Genomic DNA, 27,980 nt, shown 5'->3' with positions numbered 1-27,980 from the left:
AGTAGTTCATTTATTGAAACTGGGACACGGCAGGTCCTCAGCGCGAGAACATTCACCCACAGGCCCTTTCCTTAGACAGGAAGCCCCGCTCTTGAAAAGTTATAAACAATCTACCGGGGGAAAGGGCTGTGCTGCACTGGAGGGAATCTCGGAACGATCCGGCACGCTGTCTAGGAAGCCCTGAAGGTGGTCCAGACTTGTGTTGGGCCGTGCGTAGGTGGTCTAGGTTCTGGACCCAGAGGCAGAGGGTCCTGGGCCCAGCAGGCAAACAGACACCTGTGTTGGTCCAGGGGTTACCTGAGGACAGCGGGCTGGGCCGGACCGGGCCGGGTCTTGGGCTCCTGGGCTACAGAGGGCGGACAGTCCGAACCCGGCAGGAGCTGGAAGTGTGTTTAGAGTTTGGCCAGAGCCAGGGAGTTGTTTTAATCTGCAGGAGGGAGGGGAAGGGACCAGAATCCAGGCCCGTGTGCGGGACGCTGAGCGAGCAGACACCGGGCCCGGTGCTGCTGGGCTCAGGACCCGGGTTCCTCTCTGCGCTTCACCCTGGGGTCACCGGGCCTCGCTGTAGCAAGCCAGTTTTGTCCACGGCTCCGGTCCAGATCGGTCCCCTCTCTTCCGGGCCCTGGAGTCGGGCTGCACCGGTGCTCAAGGCCAAGACAATCGTTGTCAGAAGGTGGGAGTGGCAGAGAAGCCGAGTGTAGACCAGAGGGAGGAGAGAGGAAGGAGGTGATGGTGGCTCAGGGCGGTGAGAGTCCAGCACGGTGGGTGTCCAGCCCAGTGGGTGTCCAGCTGTGTCCGGAGTTGTGAACGTCCAGCGTGGAGAGGGTCCAGCTCGGTGAGAGCCCTCACGCCGCCACGCCGCGGGCAGCTCTACCCGAAGAAGCCGTGGAAGAAGACAGCGACGGTCAGCAGGATGATGGCGTTGATGTTGACCACGTTCCTCCACAGCGGCTGCTCGGTGGTGTCGGTCAGCTTCCTCTGCAGCTCGGCCTGCTCCTCGGCACTCAGTTGGGGGCTGCTGCTCTGCTCGAACCCGCAGAACCAGTTGTAGGCCTTCCTCCAGCAGCTGGGGTCCCCCTGGGGCACGGGCTCTGAGTGAGACAGCACAGCACACTGGCTCACTGGCTCACTGCCTCACCTCCAGACAGCACAGCACACTGGCTCACTGATTCACTGCCTCACCTCCAGACAGCACAGCACACTGGCTCACTGCCTCACCTCCAGACAGCACAGCACACTGGCTCACTGCCTCACTGCCTCACCTCCAGACAGCACAGCACACTGGCTCACTGGCTCACTGCCTCACCTCCAGACAGCACAGCACACTGGCTCACTGCCTCACCTCCAGACAGCACAACACACTGGCTCACTGCCTCACCTCCAGACAGCACAACACACTGGCTCACTGCCTCACCTCCAGACAGCACAACACACTGCCTCACTGCCTCACCTCCAGACAGCACAGCACACTGGCTCACTGGCTCACTGCCTCACCTCCAGACAGCACAGCACACTGGCTCACTGGCTCACTGCCTCACCTCCAGACAGCACAGCACACTGGCTCACTGGCTCACTGCCTCACCTCCAGACAGCACAGCACACTGGCTCACTGCCTCACCTCCAGACAGCACAACACACTGGCTCACTGCCTCACCTCCAGACAGCACAACACACTGGCTCACTGCCTCACCTCCAGACAGCACAACACACTGTCTCACTGCCTCACCTCCAGACAGCACAGCACACTGGCTCACTGCCTCACCTCCAGACAGCACAACACACTGGCTCACTGCCTCACCTCCAGACAGCACAACACACTGGCTCACTGCCTCACCTCCAGACAGCACAACACACTGTCTCACTGCCTCACCTCCAGACAGCACAGCACACTGCCTCACTGCCTCACCTCCAGACAGCACAGCACACTGGCTCACTGGCTCACTGCCTCACCTCCAGACAGCACAGCACACTGGCTCACTGCCTCACTGCCTCACCTCCAGACAGCACAGCACACTGGCTCACTGGCTCACTGCCTCACCTCCAGACAGCACAGCACACTGGCTCACTGCCTCACTGCCTCACCTCCAGACAGCACAGCACTCTGGCTCACTGGCTTAACTCCAGACAGCACACTGCCTCACTGACTCACTGGCTCACTGCCTCACCTCCAGACAGCACAGCACACTGGCTCACTGGCTCACTGCCTCACCTCCAGACAGCACAGCACACTGGCTCACTGCCTCACCTCCAGACAGCACAGCACACTGGCTCACTGGCTCACTGCCTCACCTCCAGACAGCACAACACACTGGCTCACTGCCTCACCTCCAGACAGCACAACACACTGGCTCACTGCCTCACCTCCAGACAGCACAGCACACTGGCTCACTGCCTCACCTCCAGACAGCACAGCACACTGTCTCACTGCCTCACCTCCAGACAGCACAGCACACTGGCTCACTGGCTCACTGCCTCACCTCCAGACAGCACAGCACACTGGCTCACTGCCTCACTGCCTCACTGCCTCACCTCCAGACAGCACAGCACACTGGCTCACTGCCTCACCTCCAGACAGCACAGCACACTGGCTCACTGCCTCACTGCCTCACCTCCAGACAGCACAGCACACTGGCTCACTGGCTCACTGCCTCACCTCCAGACAGCACAGCACACTGGCTCACTGCCTCACCTCCAGACAGCACAGCACACTGTCTCACTGCCTCACCTCCAGACAGCACAGCACACTGGCTCACTGGCTCACTGCCTCACTTCCAGACAGCACAGCACACTGTCTCACTGCCTCACCTCCAGACAGCACACTGTCTCACTGCCTCACCTCCAGACAGCACACTGTCTCACTGCCTCACCTCCAGACAGCACACTGCCTCACTGACTCACTGCCTCACCTCCAGACAGCACAGCACACTGGCTCACTGCCTCACCTCCAGACAGCACAGCACACTGGCTCACTGCCTCACTGCCTCACCTCCAGACAGCACAGCACACTGGCTCACTGGCTCACTGCTTCACCTCCAGACAGCACAGCACACTGGCTCACTGGCTCACTGCTTCACCTCCAGACAGCACAGCACACTGGCTCACTGATTCACTGCCTCACCTCCAGACAGCACAGCACACTGGCTCACTGGCTCACCTCCAGACAGCACAGCACACTGGCTCACTGGCTCACTGCTTCACCTCCAGACAGCACAACACACTGGCTCACTGCCTCACCTCCAGACAGCACAGCACACTGGCTCACTGCCTCACCTCCAGACAGCACAGCACACTGCCTCACTGCCTCACCTCCAGACAGCACAGCACACTGCCTCACTGACTCACTGCCTTACCTCCAGACAGCACAGCACACTGGCTCACTGCCTCACCTCCAGACAGCACAGCACACTGCCTCACTGCCTCACCTCCAGACAGCACAGCACACTGGCTCACTGCCTCACCTCCAGACAGCACAGCACACTGGCTCACTGCCTCACTGCTTCACCTCCAGACAGCACAGCACACTGGCTCACTGGCTCACTGCTTCACCTCCAGACAGCACAACACACTGGCTCACTGCCTCACCTCCAGACAGCACAGCACACTGCCTCACTGCCTCACCTCCAGACAGCACAGCACACTGGCTCACTGCCTCACTGCCTCACCTCCAGACAGCACAGCACACTGGCTCACTGATTCACTGCCTCACCTCCAGACAGCACAACACACTGGCTCACTGCCTCACTGCCTCACCTCCAGACAGCACAGCACACTGGCTCACTGCCTCACTGCCTCACCTCCAGACAGCACAGCACACTGGCTCACTGATTCACTGCCTCACCTCCAGACAGCACAACACACTGGCTCACTGCCTCACTGCCTCACCTCCAGACAGCACAGCACACTGGCTCACTGATTCACTGCCTCACCTCCAGACAGCACAGCACACTGGCTCACTGCCTCACTGCCTCACCTCCAGACAGCACAGCACACTGGCTCACTGGCTCACTGCTTCACCTCCAGACAGCACAGCACACTGGCTCACTGGCTCACTGCCTCACCTCCAGACAGCACAGCACACTGGCTCACTGGCTCACTGCCTCACCTCCAGACAGCACAGCACACTGGCTCACTGCCTCACCTCCAGACAGCACAGCACACTGCCTCACTGCCTCACTGCCTTACCTCCAGACAGCACAGCACACTGGCTCACTGCCTCACCTCCAGACAGCACAGCACACTGGCTCACTGCCTCACTGCCTCACCTCCAGACAGCACAGCACACTGGCTCACTGGCTCACTGCTTCACCTCCAGACAGCACAGCACACTGGCTCACTGATTCACTGCCTCACCTCCAGACAGCACAGCACACTGGCTCACTGACTCACTGCCTCACCTCCAGACAGCACAGCACACTGGCTCACTGATTCACTGCCTCACCTCCAGACAGCACAGCACACTGGCTCACTGATTCACTGCCTCACCTCCAGACAGCACAGCACACTGGCTCACTGCCTCACTGCCTCACCTCCAGACAGCACAGCACACTGGCTCACTGCCTCACTGCCTCACCTCCAGACAGCACAACACACTGGCTCACTGCCTCACTGCCTCACCTCCAGACAGCACAGCACACTGGCTCACTGGCTCACTGGCTCACTGCCTCACTGCCTCACCTCCAGACAGCACAGCACACTGCCTCACTGCCTCACTGCCTTACCTCCAGACAGCACAACACACTGGCTCACTGCCTCACCTCCAGACAGCACAGCACACTGCCTCACTGCCTCACCTCCAGACAGCACAGCACACTGGCTCACTGATTCACTGCCTCACCTCCAGACAGCACAACACACTGGCTCACTGGCTCACTGCCTCACCTCCAGACAGCACACTGCCTCACTGCCTCACTGCCTCACCTCCAGACAGCACAGCACACTGCCTCACTGCCTCACTGCCTTACCTCCAGACAGCACAACACACTGGCTCACTGCCTCACCTCCAGACAGCACAGCACACTGCCTCACTGCCTCACCTCCAGACAGCACAGCACACTGGCTCACTGATTCACTGCCTGACCTCCAGACAGCACAGCACACTGGCTCACTGCCTCACTGCCTCACCTCCAGACAGCACAGCACACTGGCTCACTGATTCACTGCCTCACCTCCAGACAGCACAGCACACTGGCTCACTGATTCACTGCCTCACCTCCAGACAGCACAGCACACTGGCTCACTGCCTCACTGCCTCACCTCCAGACAGCACAGCACACTGGCTCACTGATTCACTGCCTCACCTCCAGACAGCACAGCACACTGGCTCACTGCCTCACTGCCTCACCTCCAGACAGCACAGCACACTGGCTCACTGCCTCACTGCCTCACCTCCAGACAGCACAGCACACTGGCTCACTGCCTCACTGCCTCACCTCCAGACAGCACAGCACACTGGCTCACTGATTCACTGCCTCACCTCCAGACAGCACACTGGCTCACTGCCTCACTGCCTCACCTCCAGACAGCACAGCACACTGGCTCACTCTTTCACTCTGTCCTTCACTCTCACTCTTCTCTCACCCTCCACCTCCAGGGCAGGCGGCTCCTCCCAGTCCTGCTCCAGGTCCTCCCTCGGCTCCTTGCTGTTCCTCAGAGTCCAGCACAGCCGGTGCAGCTGTGGGGAGAGCCAGAGTCAGGGTCATCAGGGTCAGGGTCAGGCTCACCAGGGTCAGGGTCAGGGTCAGGGTCGGGGCAGGGTCATCAGAGTCAGGGCAGGGTCATCGGGGTCAGAGTCAGGATCAGGCCAGGGTCATCAGGTTCAGGGGCAGGGTCAGAGTCAGGAGAGTCTGGAGCAGAGTCAGGGTCAGGCCAGGGTCATCAGGTTCAGGGGCAGGGTCAGAGTCAGGAGAGTCTGGAGCAGAGTCAGGGTCAGGCCAGGGTCATCAGGTTCAGGGGCAGGGTCAGAGTCAGGAGAGTCTGGAGCAGAGTCAGGGGCAGGGGCAGGGTCATCAGGGGCAGAGTCAGGGTCAGGGGCAGGGTCATTAGGGGCAGAGTCAGGAGAGTCTGGGGCAGAGTCAGGGTCAGGGACAGGGTCATCAGGGTCAGGGGCAGGGTCAGAGTCAGGAGAGTCAGGGGCAGGGGCAGGGGCAGGGTCAGAGTTTGTGGGAGGGAGCCCTGGAATTAGGACCTAGGCTGTAGTTGAGGTTTCCCAGTAGGGCAGGTTGAGTTTCAAGAGGGGGGTATGGAGTCATACCCCCTCTTCCCTCTTGATCCTCGCGGAATGAGGCCAATAGTTTGGCTCTTCGGGGCATACCCGAGCTGTGAGCGCTCTCCTGTTCTCAACCTTATTCCTGTGTGTGTGTCAGCCGACATCTGCCTCGACTCTCTCCTGACTCCTCCCTGTGGGACAGGCACTCGAGGGCTGGGGACCAGGTGAAAGGTCGGGGTTGGGGTCAGGGGTGAAAGGTCCTCACGTGCTTGTCGTCGATGGGTTTGGTCATCAGGGAGACGGCCACCACTAGGATGCAGGTGATCCCGAACAAGATGAGGGCGAAGTAGAGGTAGTGGATCCCACAGATGATGTAGGGACAGTTGCTGGGCGTGACGCAGGTCCCCGTCCCGTATGCAAACTCTGTGAACATGCGGGCCAGCCCGATCAGCAGCCCGATCAGCAGCCCGTAGAACGCCCCCTGGGGGACAGAGACAGAAGTGCAGTGAGCATAATGTCTGCTTGCTTGTGCGTTTGTGTGTGTTTCTGAGTGTCCCTGTGTGTGTGTGTGTGTTTGAGTCTATGTATGTGAGTCTGTGTAAGTTAGTGTGGTCTGTTAATGTGTCTGTGTGTGTCTGTGTCCCTCTGTGTGTGTGTGTCTGTGTCCCTCTGTGTGTGTCTGTGTATGTGAGACTATCTGTGTGTGTGAGTGTGTATGTGTACTATATGTGTGAGTGTGTGGGTGTATAAGACCGAGTGTGTATGTGAGACTCTGAGTGTGTCTGTGTGTGAGTATGTGAGACTGTGAGTGTGTATGTGAGACTCTGTGAGTGTCTGTGTGTGTGTGTATGTGAGACTATCTGTGTGTGGGATTGTGTATGTGTGAGTGTGTGTATGAGACTGAGTGTGTATGTGAGACTCTGTGAGTGTGTCTGTGTGTGTGATGTGTATGTGAGACTGTGTGAGTGTGTCTGTGTGTGTGAGTGTATATGAGACTGTGTGAGTGTGTGTGTGTGAGTGTGTATGTGAGACTGTCTGTGTGTGTGAGTGTGTCTGTGTGTATGAGACGGTGAGTGTGTATGGTATGACTGTGAGTGTGTCTGTGTGTGTGAGTGTGAGTCTGTGAGTGTATGTGTTTATGTGACTTTGTGTGAGAGTGTGTGTGTATATAAGTGTCTGTGTGTGAGTGCGTATATAAGTGTGTCTGTGTGTGTGAGTGCATATGTGAGACTGTCTTTGTCAGTGTCTATATGAGTGAGTGTGTGACTGTGTATGTGAGACTCTGTGTGTCTGTGTAAGTGTGTGTGTCTGTGTGAGTATGTGCATGTATGTGAGACTGTGTGAGTGTGTGTGAGAGTGTATGTGAGACTGTTTGTGTATGTGAGTGTGTGTACGATACTGTGAGTGTGTATGTGAAACTGTGTGAGTGTGTGTGTGTCTGTGTGTGTGAGTGTGTGTATGAGACTGTGAGTGTGTATGTGAAACTGTGTGAGTGTGTATGTGAGACTGTGTGTGAGAGTGTGTATGTGAAACTGTGTGAGTGTGTGTCTGTGTGTGTGAGTGTGTTTATGAGACTGAGTGTGTGAGAGTGTGTGTATGAGACTATGAGTGTGTATGTGAAACTGTGTGTGTGTGAGTGTGTGTGTATATGAGACTGTGTGTGTGAGAGTGTGTGTATGAGACTATGAGTGTGTATGTGAAACTGTGAGAGTGTGTGTGTGAGTGTGTATATGAGACTGTGTGTGAGAGTGTGTGTATGAGACTATGAGTGTGTATGTGAAACTGTGTGAGTGTGTGTGTCTGTGTGTGAGTGTGTGTGTATATGAGACTGTGTGTGTCTGTGTGTGTGTGTATGAGACTGTGTGTGTGAGTGTTTATATGAGACTGTGTGTGTGAGAGTGTGTGTATGACTATGAGTGTGTATATGAAATTGTGTGAATGTGAGTGTGTGTGTATATGAGACTGTGTGTGTGAGAGTGTATGTATGAGACTATGAGTGTGTATGTGAAACTGTGGGAGTGTGTGTGTGTGTGTGAGTGTATGAGACTGTGTGTGTGTGTGTGTGTATGAGACTGTGTGTGTGTGTGAGTGTGTGTATGACTATGAGTGTGTATATGAAATTGTTTGTGTGTGAGAGTGTATGTATGAGACTATGAGTGTGTATGTGAAACTGTGGGAGTGTGTGTGTGTGTGAGTGTATGAGACTGTGTGTGTGTGTGTGTGTGTGTGTGTGTGTGTGTGTGAGTGTATGATACTGTGTGTGTGTGTGTGTGTGTGTGTGTGTGTATGAGACTGTGTGTGTGTGTGTGTGTGTGTGTGTTGAGTGTATGAGACTGTGTGTGTGTGTGTGTGAGTGTATGAGACTGTGTGTGTGTCCCTACCGGCTCGTTGGTGCGCTTCCAGAAGATGGCCATCAGGAAGACAGTGGCGATGGGCGGCCCCAGGTAGCTGGTGATGGACTGGATGTAGTCAAACAGCTGGCCACTCTGAGACGTCTGTACCACAGGGATCCAGGCGATACTGATCCCGATCAGAACCAGGATGAACACCCTGAGGAGTCGCAACAGGAGAGGGAGTGTCAGAACCCCACACACCGCCTGACTCGCTGCTACTCCAACTGTCTGCCTGTCCAACTGTCTGTCTGTCCAGCTGTCTGTTTGCCTGTCTGCCTGTCCAGCTGTCTGTGTGTCCAGTTGCCTGTCTGTCTGTCCAGCTGTCTGTCTGCCTGTCAAGCTGTCTGTGTGTCCAGTTGCCTGTCTAGCTGTCTGAGTGTCCAGTTGCCTGTCTTTCTGTCCAGCTGCCTGTCCAGCAGTCTGTGTATCCAGTTTCCCATCTGTCTGTCCAGCTGTCTGCCTGTCCAGCTGTCTGTCTGCCTCTCCAGCTGTCTGTGTCCTGCTGTCTGTCTGCCTGTTCAGCTGTCTGTGTCCCCAGCTGTCTGCCTGCCTCTCCAGCTGTCTGTCTGCCTGTTCATCTGTCTGTGTGTCCAGTTGCCTGTCTCCCTGTCCAGCTGTCTGCCTCTCCAGCTGTCTGTCTTCCTGTCTAGCTGTCTGTGTGTCCAGCTGTGTGTCTGCCTGTCCAGTTGCCTGTCTTTCTGTCCAGCTGTCCAGCTGTCCTCACCTGCCGGCAATCATGAGCTCCCTCTCGGAGGCACGGCGGCGGACCTTGGTGTAGATGTCCATGGTGAAGAGGGTGCTGGCACTGTTGAAGATGGAGGTCAGGGAGCTCATCAGAGACGCCAGCATCACAGACAGCATCAGGCCCCTCAGGCCTGCGGAGAGGGAGGGCAGGGGTCAGCATGTGATGAAGGGGCAGGAGGGCAGGGCAGGGGCCGGGTCAGCGCGTGACGACGGGGCAGGAGGGGAGGGCAGGGGCCGGGTCAGCGCGTGACGATGGGGCAGGGTAGGGGCCGGGTCAACGCGTGACGATGGGGCAGGAGGGGGGGGGCAGGGCAGGGGCCGGGTCAGCGCGTGACGATGGGGCAGGATGGGGGGGGGCAGGGTAGGGGCCGGGTCAACGCGTGACGATGGGGCAGGAGGGGGGGGGCAGGGCAGGGGCCGGGTCAGCGCGTGACGATGGGGCAGGATGGGGGGGGGCAGGGTAGGGGCCCGGTCAGCGCGTGACGATGGGGCAGGAGGGGGGGGGCAGGGCAGGGGCCGGGTCAGCGCGTGACGACGGGGCAGGAGGGGAGGGCAGGGGCCAGGTCCGCGCGTGACGAAGGGGCGGGGGGCAGGGGCCGGTTCAGCGCGTGCCGAAGGGGCAGGAGGGTGGGGCAGGGGCCGGGTCAGCGCGTGCCGACGGGGCAGGAGGGGAGGGCAGGGGCCGGGTCAGCGCATGATGACGGGGCAGGAGTGGAGGGCAGGGGCCAGGTCCGCGCGTGCCGACGGGGCAGGAGGGGAGGGCAGGGGCCGGGTCAGCGCGTGCCAACGGGGCAGGAGGGGAGGGCAGCGAGGGCAGAGCAGGAGACTCACCGTCAGGCATGAGCTGCACCACCAGGCGGGGGTAGGCGATGTTACTGCAGCCCACAGGGGTCTTGCAGTAACGGACACACTCTTCGGGGACAACGCAGGCGACCACGTCTGGGACACCGGGAGACAGAAGGACACAGAAGAAGAGTGAGAGGAGCTGTGCTTCACATCTCTCGCTCTCACGGCCTCCCTCTCCAGTCCTTTTCTTCCCTCCCTTTCCACTCTCGCTCTCTTCCTGCCCTCCCAGTGTCTCCCCCTCTCCCCCTCTCTCTCACTCTCTCACTCTCCCCACTCTCCACCCCTCTCTCCCCCTCAGTGTAATAATACACTGTATTATTATTATTATTGAGAGACAGGCTCACTGTTCCTCAGGCTGGGACAGGAGATCACACACTGTATTATTATTATTGAGAGACAGGCTCACTGTCTGTTCCTCAGGCTGTGACAGGAGAACACATACTGTATTATTATTGAGAGACAGGCTCACTGTTCCTCAGGCTGTGACAGGAGATCACAAACTGTATTATTATTGAGAGACAGGCTCAGTGTCTGTTCCTCAGGCTGTGACAGGAGATCACACACTGTATTATTGTTATTGAGAGACAGGCTCACTGTTCCTTAGGCTGTGACAGGAGATCACACACTGTATTATTGTTATTGAGAGACAGGCTCACTGTTCCTCAGGCTGTGACAGGAGATCACACACTGTATTATTGTTATTGAGAGACAGGCTCACTGTTCCTTAGGCTGTGACAGGAGATCACACACTGTATTATTATTATTGAGAGATAGGCTCACTGTCTGTTCCTCAGGCTGTGACAGGAGATCACACACTGTATTATTATTATTGGGAGACAGGCTCACTGTCTGTTCCTTAGGCTGTGACAGGAGATCACACACTGTATTATTGTTATTGAGAGACAGGCTCACTGTTCCTCAGGCTGGGACAGGAGATCACACACTGTATTATTGTTATTGAGAGACAGGCTCACTGTTCCTCAGGCTGGGACAGGAGATCACACACTATTATTATTATTGGGAGACAGGTTCACTGTTCCTCAGGCTGTGACAGGAGAACACATACTGGGCTGCCAGTTCAACTGAGTTCCCTCCTCCCTCTCCCAGTAGGATTGGGACCCGTTGTGATTCTGGCAGGTGTGGGAACTCTGGGATTAGATTTCTGAATTTAGGGAAGAATGTTTGTCTAATCCCAGAACATTTGTCGTAGTGCAGTAGGAAGTGCACCTCTGCCTCTATTTCTCCCTGCTGGCAGTAGGAGCACACCCTCCTTCACCCTCTCTCCCCCTCTCTCTCCTCCTCTCCCTGTCTCCCCTCTCTCTCCTGCTCTCTCTCTCATCCGCTCTCTCCTCCTCTCCCCCTCTCTCTCTCCTCCTCTCCCCCTCTCTCTTCCTCTCTCCTCCTCTCCCTCCTTGTCTCTCCCTCTCTCCTCCCCCCTCCCCCTCTCTCTCTCCTCCTCTCCCCCCCTCTCTCTCCCCTGTCCCCTCAGACCTGGGTACAGGATGCGGCTGGTCATGCCAGGGAACACCATGAGGAACATGGGCAGCAGCTTGAGGTAGCCGCAGAGGATACAGCCGGCCTTCACGTGGGACATGTTCTTGGCAGACAGGCAGCGCTGCACGATCACCTGAGAGAGGACACAGAGGACAGGACAGAGTCACAGAGGACAGGACAGAGACACAAAGGACACAGAGGACAGGACAGAGTCACAGAGGACAGGACAGAGGGACACAGATTACAGGACAGAGTCACAGAGGACAGCACAGAGACAAAGAGGACACATAGGACAGGACAGAGGGACACAGAGGACACAGGGGACACAGAGGACAGGACAGAGGGACACAGAGGGACAATGATTACAGGACAGTCACAGAGGACAGCACAGAGGGACACAGAGGACAAGACAGAGGGACACAGAGGATACAAAGGGACACAGTAGACACAGAGGGACACAGATTACAGGACAGAGGACACAGAGGAGACAGAGGATGTAGAGGAGACAGAGGACATAGAAGGGCAAAGAGGAAAGGAGAGAGGAGCCAGGAAAGGACAAAGGGACACAGAGGCAGGTAGTGGAAACAAGATAAAAAGAGTAGGATGGGGATCATTTGGCCATTTAGGCAATCTGTGGTCTGGACCAATTATTTAAAAATGCATAAATGTTGTAAATAAATATCTAAAAACTTCTATGCAATTTTTACTGTCTCCACCTGTCGCTGCGTACTGTACCTGGTCAGTGCACCAGTACCAGGTGCCCAGGATGGTCAGTCCGAAGACGAGGCCGGGCCAGGGCAGGTCGCCGGTGACGGGGTCGCGGAAGATGTGGAAGGAGTCGGGCCGCGGGGTGTAGCAGCTCTCGCTGATGTTGAGTCCCGGAGCCGAGATGAGGGAGGGCACAGCCTTCATGTACTTGTCCTTGAAGGCTTCATAACCCCCGACCTCACTGAAGCCTTCCGCCCCAGACACACAGCACACAAACACAGGGCGTCAGCAGCAATAACAGCTGGGCGAGCAGAGCTGAGCTGCTGCAGCTCCAGGGCAGAGACTGCGGAAAACACTGAGGAAGAGGAGGCAGTACTCACAGAAGCCCATGAGGATGAAAGAGCCGACCACCATGATGACAGTCTGCAGAGTGTCGGTGTAAATCACTGCAGCCAGTCCACCTGAGGAGAAACAGCACAGCACACTGTACACAGAGCACACTGTACCCACAGCACACTGCACCCACAGCACACTGCTCACACAGCACACTGTACACAGAGCACACTGTACCCACAGCACACTGCTCACACAGCACACTGTACACAGAGCACACTGTACCCACAGCACACTGCACCCACAGCACACTGCACCCACAGCACACTGTACCCACAGCACACTGCTCACACAGCACACTGTACACAGAGCACACTGTACCCACAGCACACTGCACCCACAGCACACTGCTCACACAGCACACTGTACACAGAGCACACTGTACCCACAGCACACTGTACACAGAGCATACTGTATCCACAGCACACTGTACACACAGCACTCTGATCACACAGCACACTGTACACACAGCACAGCACACTGCTCACACGGCACACTGTACACAGAGCACACTGAACACACAGTACACTGCTCACACAGCACAGCACACTGCTCACACAGCACAATGTACACACAGTTCACTGATCACACAGCATACTGATCACACATAACACTGTACACACATCACAGCACACTGCTCACACAGCGCACTGTACACACAGTTCACTGATCACACAGCATACTGATCACACAGCACTCTGATCACACAGCACACTGTACACACATCACAGCACACTCCTCACACAGCGCATTGTACACACAGTTCACTGATCACACAGCACTCTGATCACACAGCACACTGCTCACACAGCGCACTGTACACACAGCACTCTGATCACACAGCACAGCACACTGCTCACACAGCACTCTGATCACACAGCACACTGTACACACATCACAGCACACTTTACACAGAGCACACTGAACACACAGCACACTGCTCACACAGCACACTGCTCACACAGCACACTGAACACACAGCACTCTGATCACACAGCACACTGTACCCACAGCACTCTGATCACACAGCACACTGCTCACACAGCACACTGTACACACAGCACACGGATCACACAGCACAGCACAATGCTCACACAGCACACTGTACACAGAGCACACTGAACACACAGCACACTGATCACACAGCACTCTGATCACACAGCACACTGTACACTGCTCACACAGCACACGGATCATACACCACACCGATCACACAGCACTCTGATCACACAGCACATTGTACACACAGCACACTGATCACACAGCACACTGTACACACAGCACAGCACACTGCACACACAGCACACTGATCACAAAGCACACTGATCACACAGCACACTGATCACACAGCACACTGTACTCGGAGCACACAGATCACACAGCACACAGCACACTGTACACACAACACACACCACACCGATCACACAGCACTCTGATCACACAGCACATTGTACACACAGCACACTGCTCACACAGCACTCTGATCACACAGCACACTGCACACTGCTCACACAGCACACGGATCATACACCACACCGATCACACAGCACTCTGATCATACAGCACATTGTACACACAGCACACTGATCACACAGCACACTGTACACACAGCACAGCACACTGATCACACAGCACACTGCACACACAGCACACTGATCACACAGCACACTGTACTCAGAGCACACTGATCACACAGCACACAGCACACTGTACACACAACACACAGCACACTGCTCACACAGCACACTGATCACACAGCACACCGCTCACACAGCACACTGAACACACAGCACACTGAACACACAACACACTGCTCACACAGCACACTGATCACACAGCGCACTGTACATTGTACACTGTACACACAGCACACTCTACATTGTACACTGTACACACAGCACAGCACAGCACATAGATATAATACATCAGCTAATAGAGAAAATTTTGTTTTCTGCAGCTCTCTCTCTCAGGTTTATAGCCAATATTCCCTGTCACGCAGAGGAGCAGAAGGACTTTAACCTTTGCCCTTTGAGAGGACCAGGGCCTCTGGTTGGGTTTACTGCTGTGCTGCGGCCTTCAGATGTGTTTACGTGCTTCCTGAAGCACTGAGCCGCACTCTGGCCACATGTCTATTGCTTCATTGAGCTGCTAATGGAGGCAGTGAGCTCACACACCAGTTTCCGTTGAGCTTCTGGTTACACAATCTGAGATGGAGCTCAACTACAGACACTATCAAGGCTTAGAGAGACACTGCACACAGGGACAGAGACAGGCACTGACTGTGCAGACACACCTGTGATGGTGCAGACACACCTGTGACAGTACAGACACAGCTTTGACAGACTCACCTGTGACAGTAAAGACAGACTCACCTGTGATGGTACAGACTCACCTGTGACAGTACAGACACAGCTGTGACAGTATAGACAGACTGACCTGTGACAATACAGACAGACTCACCTGTGATGGTATAGACTGACCTGTGACAGTACAGACAGACTCATCTGTGATGGTACAGACTGACCTGTGACAGTACAGACAGACTCATCTGTGATGGTACAGACTGACCTGTGACAGTACAGACAGACACAGCTGTGACAGTACAGACACCTCGGTGACAGTACAGATAGACTCACCTGTGACAGTACAGACACAGCTGTGACAGTATAGACAGACTGACCTGTGACAATACAGACAGACTCATCTGTGACAGTACAGACTCACGTGTGACAGTACAGACAGACTCACCTGTGATGGTACAGACTCACCTGTGATAATACAGACAGACTCACCTGTGATGGTACAGACTCACCTGTGACAGTACAGACAGACTGACCTGTGATAGTACAGACAGACACAGCTGTGACAGTACAGACACAGCTGTGACAGTACAGACAGACACACCTGTGACGGTGTAGAGAGCTGTGATCAGGAGCAGCAGGATCACAGCCAGGTAGATATCCAGGTTTAGCGCCTGTTGGATGAATATCGCTCCAGAGAACATGTCTGCCTGACAGAGAGAAGAGAGAGGTAGGAGCTTAAATAACTTCTGAATGCTGTTTAATACAGCAAAAAACCTAATAAAACCACTAACAGTTTCTTATTTGTTCACTTACACCAGTACATCGTATAACAGTGGTGCCTACAGCAGTAAACTCAGAGCAGGAAGACTGAACCCATGAAGTATCTTTCCAGTTCACAGGACTGGTGTAAAGAGTCAGAGTACCAGGTCAGTGTACGGGACTGGTGTACAGGGTCAGTGTACAGAACTGGTGTACAGGACTGGTGAATAGAGTCAGTGTACAGGGTCAGTGTCCGGGACTGGTGTACAGGGCAGTGTACAGGACTGGTGAATAGGGTCAGTGTACAGGGTCAGTGTCCGGGACTGGTGTACAGGTTCAGTGTACCGGTTCAGTGTACAGGACTGGTGAACAGGGTCAAGCTCCTGCAGGTGTGAACTCTCACAGGTGTGCGCTCCTCCAGGTTTGTATACTCACAAGTATGCACTCCTGCAGGTGTGTATACTCACAGGTGTGCGCTCCTGCAGGTGTGTATACTCACAGGTGTGTATACTCACAGGTGTGCGGTCCTGCAGGTGTGTATACTCACAGGTGTGTGCTCATGCAGATGTGTATACTCACAAGTGTGCGCTCATCCAGGGGTGTATACTCACAGGTGCGCACTCCTGCAGGTGTGTATACTCACAGGTGAGCCCTCCTGCAGGTGTGTATACTCACAGGTGCGCACTCCTGCAGGTGTGTATACTCACAGGTGAGCCCTCCTGCAGGTGTGTATACTCACAGGTGTGCGCTCATGCAGGGGTGTATACTGTAACGCAACGGGGGCTCAGGCGGGCGCCCTTGCCGCATCTGGTCGGCCCAAAGTATAGGTGGCTCGAACCCGGGACTTCCGCGTCTCTCTGCAGCGACTCAACCCCGTGAGCTAAAGAGAGATCTCTATCCAGCCCAGTAGCTGTAGTCCTGCTATCATAGGGAAGGGCGGTGACGTCACCTGCTCTGGTACGCCGGCTCTTACACAGTACCTGACGGCCGTAAGCGTTACACTCTCCCCCGCTTAAATCGCCGTCCCCGGCGAAGGGCTATCCCACCCCGCTTCTGACACCAATGTAACGCAACGGGGGCTCCGGCGGACGCCCTTGCCGCATCTGGTCGGCCCAAAGTATAGGTGGCTCGAACCCGGGACTTCCGCGTCTCTCTGCAGCGACTCAACCCCGTGAGCTAAAGAGAGATCTCTATCCAGCCCAGTAGCTGTAGTCCTGCTATCATAGGGAAGGGCGGTGACGTCACCTGCTCTGGTACGCCGGCTCTTACACAGTACCTGACGGCCGTAAGCGTTACAATACTCACAGGTGAGCCTTCCTGCAGGTGTGTATATTCACAGGTGAGCGCTCCTGCAGGTGTGTATATTCACAGGTGAGCGCTCCTGCAGGTGTGTATACTCACAAGTAAGCACTTACTGAGATCTTGGTGAAGACGTAGAGCAGCAGCGACAGAACAGACAGGTAGATCCGGATGCGCTGACCCCCGAACCTCTTCTTCAGGTACTCCGGCATCGTCACCACCTGGCCCAGGGTGCAAACACAGGTGACACAGGTGAGTCTGAGAGCATTACCTGCCAGCAGCTTCCTTTTCCTCCCTGCCATGTGACACACACACGGAGGAAATGCCTTTTGTCCCCGGGATTCAGGTGTGACAGGCTACTGGCTGCTCCTGTTTCTGGGAGACGCTGCAGGCGCCCCGCCCATCGCCCAGCCTCAGCGGCGTGGAGACTGGCCACAGGTCTCGGTTTGATCGCCACTGCCGATCGTCTTCCCCGCTAGGTGGCGCCACTCACCCCTGCCTTGATGTAGATGGGCACGAAGAGCCAGCCCAGGATGACCACGACCACCAGCGCCTGAGGAACATACAACACGTCAGCCACACGCCACGTGCCCGGCACAGCACCGCAACACACCAGCTGCCCCACGCAGGTGCAGCCGCTCAGCCCCCAGGCCTGCGTGCCTGAGCGTCTGAGTCAGGCCCTGCCGAGTGAGCCGCGGTACTCACGTTCCATTCGAAGCCCCCGATGGCGATGCCAGCCGCAGCCCCCGTTCCTGCCAGCCCCACGAAGTGCCCGCTGCCGATATTGCTGGCAAACAGGGAGGCGCCGATCTGGAAAGAAACAGGAGCGGCTTCAGATGACAGGTCCAGCCCCGTGCCGCGGCGCACTCCCCCCCTGGGCAGACCGCAGGGGTGTCCTCCTCCAATCACAGCACCCCCCTCCGCGCACTCCCCCCTGGGCAGACCGCAGGGGTGTCCTCCTCCGATCACAGCACCCCCCTCCGTGCACTCCCCCCTGGGCAGACCGCAGGGGTGTCCTCCTCCGATCACAGCACCCCCCTCCGCGCACTCCCCCCTGGGCAGACCGCAGGGGTGTCCTCCTCCGATCACAGCACCCCCCTCCGCGCACTCCCCCCTGGGCAGACCGCAGGGGTGTCCTCCTCCGATCACAGCACCCCCCTCCGCGCACTCCCCCCTGGGCAGACCGCAGGGCCGTCCTCCTCCGATCACAGCACCCCCCTCCGCGCACTCCCCCCTGGGCGGACAGTAATGGGGTGTCCTGCTCCGATCACAGCCCCGGTGGACAGTAGGGGGGTGTCCTGCTCCGATCACAGCCCTGGCGGACAGTTGGGGGGGTGTCTTGCTCCGATCACAGCCCCGGCGGACAGTAGGTAGTGTCCTGCTCCGATCACAGCCCTGGCGGACAGTAGGTAGTGTCTTGCTCCGATCACAGCCCCGGCGGACAGTAGGTAGTGTCCTGCTCCGATCACAGCCCCGGCGGACAGTAGGTAGTGTCCTGCTCCGATCACAGCCCCGGCGGACAGTAGGTAGTGTCCTGCTCCGATCACAGCCCCGGCGGACAGTAGGTAGTGTCCTGCTCCGATCACAGCCCTGGCGGACAGCTGGGGGGGTGTCCTGCTCCGATCACAGCCCCGGCGGACAGTAGGTAGTGTCCTGCTCCGATCACAGCCCTGGCGGACAGCTGGGGGGGTGTCCTGCTCCGATCACAGCCCCGGCGGACAGTAGGTAGTGTCTTGCTCCGATCACAGCCCTGGCGGACAGTAGGTAGTGTCTTGCTCCGATCACAGCCCCGGCGGACAGTAGGTAGTGTCCTGCTCCGATCACAGCCCTGGCGGACAGCTGGGGGGGTGTCCTGCTCCGATCACAGCCCTGGCGGACAGCTGGGGGGGTGTCCTGCTCCGATCACAGCCCTGGCGGACAGTAGGTAGTGTCCTGCTCCGATCACAGCCCCGGCGGACAGTAGGTAGTGTCCTGCTCCGATCACAGCCCTGGCGGACAGCTGGGGGGGTGTCCTGCTCGGATCACAGCCCCGATTACAGCAGTAGGCAGCAGATTATAGCAGCAGATTGGTCTGATACCACTAATAACTGCAAATGATAAACTGCAATAAACTGATCAACTACAAAGGTAAATGTTAACAGTCAGCAGTATCAGTAGCTGCGGTCTGTGTCTCATCACAGCAGGCCCAGATAATACCATTCACAATGAATCAGGAAGTTTTTAGGGTGCCCCACAACCCCAGGAAATACATACTGTGGTACTGTAGCAGAGATTGTTCAGTGAAGATGCCAAGAACACATTACAAAATAGACAAAACTCAGCTAAATTTTGTCTCAGTCATTGAAATTTACTGAAGAGAGACATTCCTCCTGGAGACACCCCTGGAAATGAAAGGGCGACAAATTTCAGAGTTACACAGACCTCAGTGCCGTAGCTGCTGGCCTGGCTTGTGCAGCAGAAACCAAATTCCCCTGCGCACTGGCAGGGAGTCCCCTGGTTAAACTGTTTCTCTTTAACAGGTGACGATGTCAGGCACTGACACAGCGACACACCAGTGCTGATGTGTGCAACAAGTCAGAAAACCAATAACAGGAAGATAGGCAGATGGTGAGATCTGCTCCTGCAATAACCTTAGAGATATAAAACACACTTTCCTCTCCCCTCTGTCTCCTTAGAACACTCTCCTGTCTCATTTGTCTTCTCAGCACACTCTCCTCTCCCCTCTGTCTCCTCAGCACACTCTCCTGTCTCCTCTGTCCCCTCAGCACACTCTCCTGTCCCCTCTGTCTCCTCAGCACACTCTCCTGTCTCCTCTGTCCTCTCAGCACATTCCCCTGTCCCCTCAGCACATTCTCCTGTCCCCTCTGTCTCCTCAGCACACTCTCCTGTCTTCTCTGTCCCCTCAGCACACTCTCCTGTCCCCTCTGTCTCCTCAGCACACTCTCCTGTCTTCTCTGTCCCCTCAGCACACTCTCCTGTCCCCTCTGTCCCCTCAGCACACTCTCCTGTCTCCTCTGTCCCCTCAGCACATTCCCCTGTCCCCTCAGCACACTCTCCTGTCCCCTCTGTCCCCTCAGCACACTCTCCTGTCTCCTCTGTCCCCTCAGCACATTCCCCTGTCCCCTCTGTCCCCTCAGCACACTCTCCTGTCCCCTCTGTCCCTTCAGCACACTCTCCTGTCTCCCCTGTCCCCTCAGCACACTCTCCTGTCCCCTCTGTCTCCTCAACACTCTCCTGTCTCCCCTGTCCCCTCAGCACACTCTCCTGTCCCTGTCTCCTCAACACACTCTCCTGTCTCCTCTGTCTCCTTAACACACTCTCCTGTCTCCCCTGTCCCCTCAGCACACTCTCCTGTCTCCTCAGCACACTCTCCTGTCTCCTCTGTCCCCTCAGCACACTCTCCTGTCCCCTCTGTCCCCTCAGCACATTCCCCTGTCCCCTCTGTCCCCTCAGCACACTCTCCTGTCCCCTCTGTCCCTTCAGCACACTCTCCTGTCTCCCCTGTCCCCTCAGCACACTCTCCTGTCCCCTCTGTCTCCTCAACACTCTCCTGTCTCCCCTGTCCCCTCAGCACACTCTCCTGTCCCTGTCTCCTCAACACACTCTCCTGTCTCCTCTGTCTCCTTAACACACTCTCCTGTCTCCCCTGTCCCCTCAGCACACTCTCCTGTCCCCTCAGCACACTCTCCAGTCTCCCTTGTCCCCTCAGCACACTCCTGTCTCCTCAGCACACTCTCCTGTCCCCTCAGCACACTCTCCAGTCTCCCTTGTCCCCTCAGCACACTCCTGTCTCCTCAGCACACTCTCCTGTCCCCTCAGCACACTCTCCAGTCTCCCCTGTCCCCTCAGCACACTCTCCTCTCCCCTCAGCACACTCTCCAGTCTCCCTTGTCCCCTCAGCACACTCCTGTCTCCTCAGCACACTCTCCTGTCCCCTCAGCACACTCTCCTGTCCCCTCTGTCTCCCAGTGTCCCCAGCACACTTACTGGCCACCAGACCATGCTGCGCCCCGCAAGGAAGAACCCCCCGACTGTGCCCCGGTTGGTGCTCAGCATCGCCTGTGGACAAGAGGAGATGATTAGCAAATCAATTGGTCAAAACAATCGGTAAATCATCCCATTGATCAATCTAAACGATCAGTGAACCAACTAACTGATCAATCAAAATGATCAGTAACTCAATCAGTAAATTGATCATGAAAGGCAGTCCTGCTTTATTTCCACTGTGTTGACAATCTGAGCCAAAGTGTGACCCATTTATTAAGGCACTGGGCCTGGAGGTGCCTGGATTGGGCAAGAAGTCTGCTTGTATCTGGTTCTGTGGACTCAGAATGGATCCAAAACCATAGCAAGACCAGAACCACCCCAGAGGTTCAGTCCATTTCACCTCAACCAAGCTGCTCCAGGATGAATACAGAGTGGTGTTTCAGTGGGGCAGTCCGAGGAAAAGTCAGATTCATTCTGCAGCTCTGAGCTGAAGGGGACTGGAGGGCCAGCAGCAGGGCCAGTGCTGTGCTGGTCTGTGCTGACAGATGCGCCTCCCTTGTGTACAGAACTGGTACCAGCGCGCTTGGCTGAGTGGATGTTTCAGCAGCTGGGCGGAGCGGTGGCACTGTGGCTGAGGATCTATACCTGTGGCCAGGAGGTTGCCGGTTCAAATCCTGCAGCCGGCAGAGGAATCTTACTCTGTTGGGCCCCTGAGCAAGGCCCTTAACCCCAGCTGCTCCAGGGGTGCTGTACAATGGCTGACCCTGCGCTCTGACCCCAAAACTTCTCTCCCTGTCTGTGTGTCTCATGGAGAGCAAGCTGGGGTCTGCGAAAAGACAAATTCCTAATGCAAGAAATTGTATAGGGCTAATAAAGTGATCTTATCTTATCAGAGTGCAACTGCAGCGCCAGTGAAACAGAAAGCTTCATGTAACAAGCCGAATGGATTTCAGCTCACGTGGACCCTACTCAAGCCTCTGACACACCCTGTCACCCTGGACACACGTGAAGACCGGGACTCCTGATGGATTATCTGCTTCGATAAGTATTTATTACGGCGCAGAGATCTCAAAGTACAGCTGCCACGACAGTCTTTCCTCACCTGTGTTCAGTTCAGTTTATTTGTCATCTGCACAAGTGCAATGAAACGCTTGTTTGCACGTGCGTTCTGATACGAAGACATTAGTGAAACACCAAACATAAACACAGAACAGCAGCAGCAGCAACAAGGTTAAATAACATGTAGCTTAAATACAAGTCAGCACAGCAGTGTGCAAAAACACATCAGTGTGAACCAGTGGGGGGGGCGTTCAGTAATCTGACAACGTGCGAGAAGAAACTGTCTCCAAATCTGGACGTTCGTGACTCTATGCTCCTGTCACGCTTCTCAGGTGTCAGGGCCGACACCTCTCCCCTAGAGGGCGCTCCACTACTCCTGTCATTAGGTCTGTCTTTGCTGATTGAGTTCTCCAGGTGTGCCTTGTTTTACCTCCCTCTATTTAATCCCAGCGCCTCCGGTGCCCAGGGCTCAGCATCAGGGCTCGGATGTCGCGAGGCCTGCCTGTCACCAGGCTGCTGGACGCCTGAGGGCACAGCCTCCTCCCCGACATCGCCTGACCTGAGCCCGGGGCCTGGAGGACCTTGTCCTGTGATCCCAGGACTGCCCGTGTTCCTGTTTCCCCTTTCCAGGGATTTTAACCTTGTGCTGTCTCAGGATGGATCTCACGGTATTGGATTCATGGACTGTGCCCTGACCCTCCTCTGGACCTGTTTAGGATTGGGAGGCCTCTCTCTGTTCCCCTGTTCACCGGTTCACCACCTGTCACTGTTACTGCGATGCACTATTAAACCCCTGGGTGTTTTCCCCGAACTACGTCTCCTGTTTCCTCCAGCCCTAACCACTTCGCATGGGGCCTAAAATAACACCCGAGACGGATTGCGGAGCCAATCCGTAACACCAGGAGGAAGGGGGGAGAGAAGTGAGAAACCGGGATGATTGTTGTCCTTAGCGATACTCCCAGCCTTCCTGAGACAACGAGTTGTAAAAATGTCCACAACAGAGGGAAGCTGTACTTTCTGAAAAAAAAACCCTGCTGTCTGAACTCGACAACCAGCTCTTTGGTTTTGCTGACACGGAGGGAGAGGTTATTGTCAAGGCACCACTCCACCAGGTCCCTGACCTCACCCTCATCGTCACTGCTGATTCGGCCAATGATGGTAGTATTGTCAGCATACGTGCAGATGGAGTTCTGTCCAGCCACAAGGAAAACAGCAGGAGGCCAAGCACACAACCCTGTGGGACACTTATATTGGCGGTCAGTGTGGAAGAAGGCTTTCCATTGGCCCTCACAGTCTGTGGTCCACCAGTCAGGAAATCCAGAATCCTGCTGCAGAGAGAGAGGTGCTGATACCCAGATCATTAAGCTCGGTGACTAGTCTGGATGGAACTATAGTGTTAATTGTGGAGCTGTAAGCAATGAATAGCATGCTAACACATTCTATTTGTCTGTGTCATCCAAATAAGCCAGGGAAATGGCGTCGTCAGTGGACCTGTTACACTGTTTTGTAAGCTGCAGGGGGTTTAAGCACTCAGGCACCGTTGTGTTAATCTGCCTCATGACCAGCCTTTCAAAGCATTTCATCACAGTAGTATGAGCACTTCCTCTGTAATCATTGAAGAAAAACACTGCGACCTGTTTTGTCACTGGTATAACGGTGGTTTTCTTAAAAGACATGGAAACGGAAGATTGTAAAAGTGAAAAATTAACACTATCTGTAAAAACCGTGTCCAGTTGGTCTGCACAGGCTGTAAGGACCTGTCCAGGAACACTGACTGGGCCGGTCGCCTTCCACATGTTCACCTGTCAGAAAGTTCCCCTGACTTCAGCCTCCTAACACCATGGCCCTATCAGAGGCTGAGAGCACTTGCTGTGTGGTGAGGAAGAAGATTAAACCTGACAGCCTCCTTACCTTGTACCCCTGTACCCCAACTCTCAAACTTCACACCAGCTCTGAGAGCACAGATTGTACCCCAGCTCTCAAACTCCACACCAGCTCTGAGAGCACAGATTGTACCCCAACTCTCAAACTCCACACCAGCTCTGAGAGCACAGACTGTACCCCAACTCTCAAACTCCACACCAGCTCTGAGAGCACAGACTGCACCCCAACTCTCAAACTCCACAGCAGCTCTGAGAGCACAGACTGTACCCCAACTCTCAAACTCCACACCAGCTCTGAGAGCACAGACTGCACCCCAACTCTCAAACTCCACAGCAGCTCTGACAGCACAGACTGTACCCCAACTCTCAAACTCCACACCACCTCTGAGAGCACAGATTGTACCCCAGCTCTCAAACTCCACAGCAGCTCTGACAGCACAGACTATACCCCCAACTCTCAAACTCCACACCACCTCTGAGAGCACAGACTGCACCCCAACTCCCTCCACACCAGCTCTGACAGCACAGACTGCACCCCAACTCCCTCCACACCAGCTCTGACAGCACAGACTGCACCCCAGCTCCCTCCACACAAGCTCTGACAGCACAGACTGTACCCCAACTCTCAAACTCCACACCAGCTCTGACAGCACAGACTGCACCCCAACTCTCAAACTCCACACCAGCTCTGACCTGGATTTTATATACTGTACACACTGTAGACCTGTAGAGCACCTACTGTACACACTGACACCTGGAGAGTATCTACTGTACACATTGACACCTGGATTCTATATACTGTACACACTGACACCTGGAGAGCATCTACTGTACCCACTGACACTTCGATTCTATATACTGTACACACTGACACCTGGAGAGTATCTACTGTACACACTGACACCTGGATTCTATACTGTACACACTGCACACCTGGAGAGTATCTACTGTACACACTGGCACCTGGATTCTATATACTGTACACACTGACACCTGGAGTGTATCTAGTGTACACACTGCACACCTGGATAGTATATACCGTACACACTGACACCTGGAGAGTATCTACTGTACACACTGACACCTGGATTCTATATACTGCACACCTGGAGAGTATCTACTGTACACACTGACACCTGGAGTGTTTCTAGTGTACACACTGCACACCTGAGGAGCACCTACTGTACACACTGACACCTGTAGTGGATCTGCTGTACATACTGACACCTGGATTCTATATACTGTACACACTGACACCTGTAGTGGATCTGCTGTACACACTGACACCTGGATTCTATATACTGTACACACTGCACACCTGGAGAGCACCTACTGTACACACTGACACCTGGATTCTATATACTGTACACACTGCGCACCTGGAGTAGATCTGCTGTACACACTGACACCTGGATTCTATCTACTGTACACACTGCGCACCTGGAGTAGATCTGCTGTACACTGGATTCAGATGGACTGAGTGTGCAGTAGGACTCTCTAATCCCAACCTCCTCACCACACCTGATTGCCCCGGGAGCCTGCGAGGGGAAGGGCGTTCGTTTCTGTGGTCTGTTTATCAGTGACCTCAGTTCCCAGCACTGCTGCCTTTCCTTGTCTAATCTTTCCCACGCAAGACAGGAGCCCTGCCCTTTGCTGTATACAGTACTCCTACACCAATACTGTATAAACAGTTACATTATACTAAGGATCCTGCTCACAGCTGCTTACAGTCAATATATAACCATACTGCATAAACAATAATATTATTATCCTGCTCACAGCTGCTTACAGTCAATATATAACCATTCTGCATAAACAATAATATTATTATCCTGCTCACAGCTGCTTACAGTCAATATATAACTATACTGCATAAACAATAATATTATTTTCTTTCTCACAGCTGCATACAGTCAATATACTGTATAACCATACTGTTTAATTGATAATATTATCCTTCTCACAGCTGTGTACAGTCAATATATAACCATTCTGCATACATGATAATATTATTATCCTGCTCACATGTGTGTACAGCCCATATATAACCATACTGCATAAACAATAATATTATAATTTTCCTCACTACTGTGTACAGCCCATATATAACCTTACTGTATAAACAAGAATGATGGGGTGTGTATACTGTGCATGCTGTACATCTGGAGAGTATATACTATGCACACTGAATCCTAGGAGTATACAGATTGTGCTTTAGGACTCTCTAACTCGGATCATTAAGAGTCCCAGTCCGTACATTCTAACGGTCACACATCTTTCTAAAGATCTAAAGATCTGGAGGTATCGCAACTGTAAATCATTTAATTATTCAACTGAACAAGAGATGTGCTCCATTAAAGGAACTCTTTAAGGGTCTCTAAAGAGTTGAAAATGTCTCAGTTTTTCACAGCTACTGTACAAGGGCTGTTTCGGGGTTACTTCCTGGGGCTCTCGGGGACCCACTCTGCAATCCCAGTGACTACACAGCAGAGACTGCTGGGAGTTCATGGAGAACATGAGCGGGCAGCACTGCACATTTCACAGTCATGACAGCGGTGGCGGAGTCAGTGTCTGAAACACACATCCGGGCAAGTGGTAGCCAAGGCTGTAAGATAGGGGCCCCCCCCGGCGTAGAGCCCTGTGACCCCAGTTTCTGCGGAGCCCTTGCTCTTATATAAAGCAGCAGACACTGGGGGTCACCAGTGGTACCCCAGGAGTGGGGAGTCCCGCTCTTGTGAATTGCCCAGTTTGCCCTGTGCCCTGGCCCCCTTTCCCCAGTGCCGGGAGAGTGGGGGGGGGGGGTGAACCCCTAAACTGTACTGACGTGCCATGTGCTGTCTGTCCCTGCAGAGTGTGGCACAGCCCTGGCAGAGGGCACAGTCCCCCCCCTCCCACTGGCGCATCCCTTACCCATGTCCCCACTGGTCCGCTCCACCTGAGCAGCGCTGACCTGCGGCCCCACCGGCCCCCCCCAGTACTGGGCTTACCCAGAGCCCCACAGCCAGGACCACCAGGAAGTAGATGACGATGACGGAGATGTCGGCCGGGTTGTTGATGGCGACGGCTGGGCCCTCGCTCCCGTTGTCCGCCCGGGCTGACTGGAGTCCGTACAGTGCCCGCTCCATGGCGTCCACCTGCAGCGCCAGCTCGCCTGATCCCCTCTGCCTGCCCGCCGGAGGCTTTTATACTGAGCTGGAGCCAGCCCAGCGCCCGAGTGTGCGTGCTTCAGCAACCCCGTCCCAGGTTAATGATAAACCCGACCAGGAAAACTCCGAGAAGCGAAAAGGCGTGTGACTTTGGCCTTGGGGTTCTTCCACGGGGGGGGAGACAAACAGAACTGAGCCCACATGGCAGCTCTCGGGCCAGAGCCGCAGCAGGGGGTGCGTCCAGGAGCCCCCCTGTGAGAAGGGACTTCTGCTGGCGGGCTGGTGGGGAGGCTGGGACCCGCAGTGATAGCCCTGGGGCAACACCCCCCAGGGAACGACGCTACGCCCAGATCTCCCTGGTGCCTCTTCCCCCATCCCGGAGTTTTCCAGCTGCTTCCCGGCCCGTGTGTCGGTGTGTCGGACCCAGCAGTGTCATTCTGCCCACAGCCCGCGGCTGAGAGGCCGATGTTCTTTAAACAGCAGCGTTGCGGCTGTGGGTGTGGATTGTTTCAGTGCTTCGGCCCAGGAAGACTGGAGCCAGGCTGTTCCCATTTCCCCAGGACCCAGCAGACCTGCTTCCAGAGCTCTGGAACTCATTAATCTCAGGAGGTGTTGGTCCGTGTGCTAACGAGAGGCCTGGAACGCCAGCGCACACACTCCCTAACTACCAACAGCTAATCATTACTGGCACGGCAGAGAACTGGATTCCTTTGTCAGTTGTTCTGTTGCAAATCAGTGATGTGCACTGCTTTCTGGGCACA

At 55.2% G+C, this 27,980-nt stretch overlaps 1 protein-coding gene across 1 annotated transcript; it reads right to left on the bottom strand.

Moving 5' to 3' along the window:
• slc5a1 (solute carrier family 5 member 1) lies at nucleotides 1–27,227 on the bottom strand. Its single transcript, XM_088936108.1, has 15 exons — nucleotides 27,061–27,227; nucleotides 21,132–21,203; nucleotides 17,850–17,954; nucleotides 17,638–17,697; nucleotides 17,261–17,365; nucleotides 15,688–15,793; nucleotides 12,771–12,851; nucleotides 12,418–12,638; nucleotides 11,680–11,815; nucleotides 10,174–10,281; nucleotides 9,323–9,473; nucleotides 8,587–8,755; nucleotides 6,471–6,686; nucleotides 5,578–5,671; nucleotides 1–1,091 (listed from the first exon to the last, which is right to left on the bottom strand). The coding sequence occupies exons 1-15, from the start codon at nucleotides 27,196–27,198 to the stop codon at nucleotides 871–873; spliced, it is 1,983 nt and encodes a 660-aa protein (XP_088792234.1). The 5' UTR covers nucleotides 27,199–27,227; the 3' UTR covers nucleotides 1–870.
• Nucleotides 27,228–27,980: the final 753 nt, after the last annotated feature.

Source organism: Atractosteus spatula, chromosome 17, assembly GCF_055471065.1.
Source record: "Atractosteus spatula isolate fAtrSpa1 chromosome 17, fAtrSpa1.hap1, whole genome shotgun sequence".
NCBI classification, from domain to species: Eukaryota; Metazoa; Chordata; class Actinopteri; order Semionotiformes; family Lepisosteidae; genus Atractosteus; species Atractosteus spatula.
Note: the sequence above shows the minus strand (reverse complement) of the source record. Positions and strands in the feature narration are given on the sequence as shown.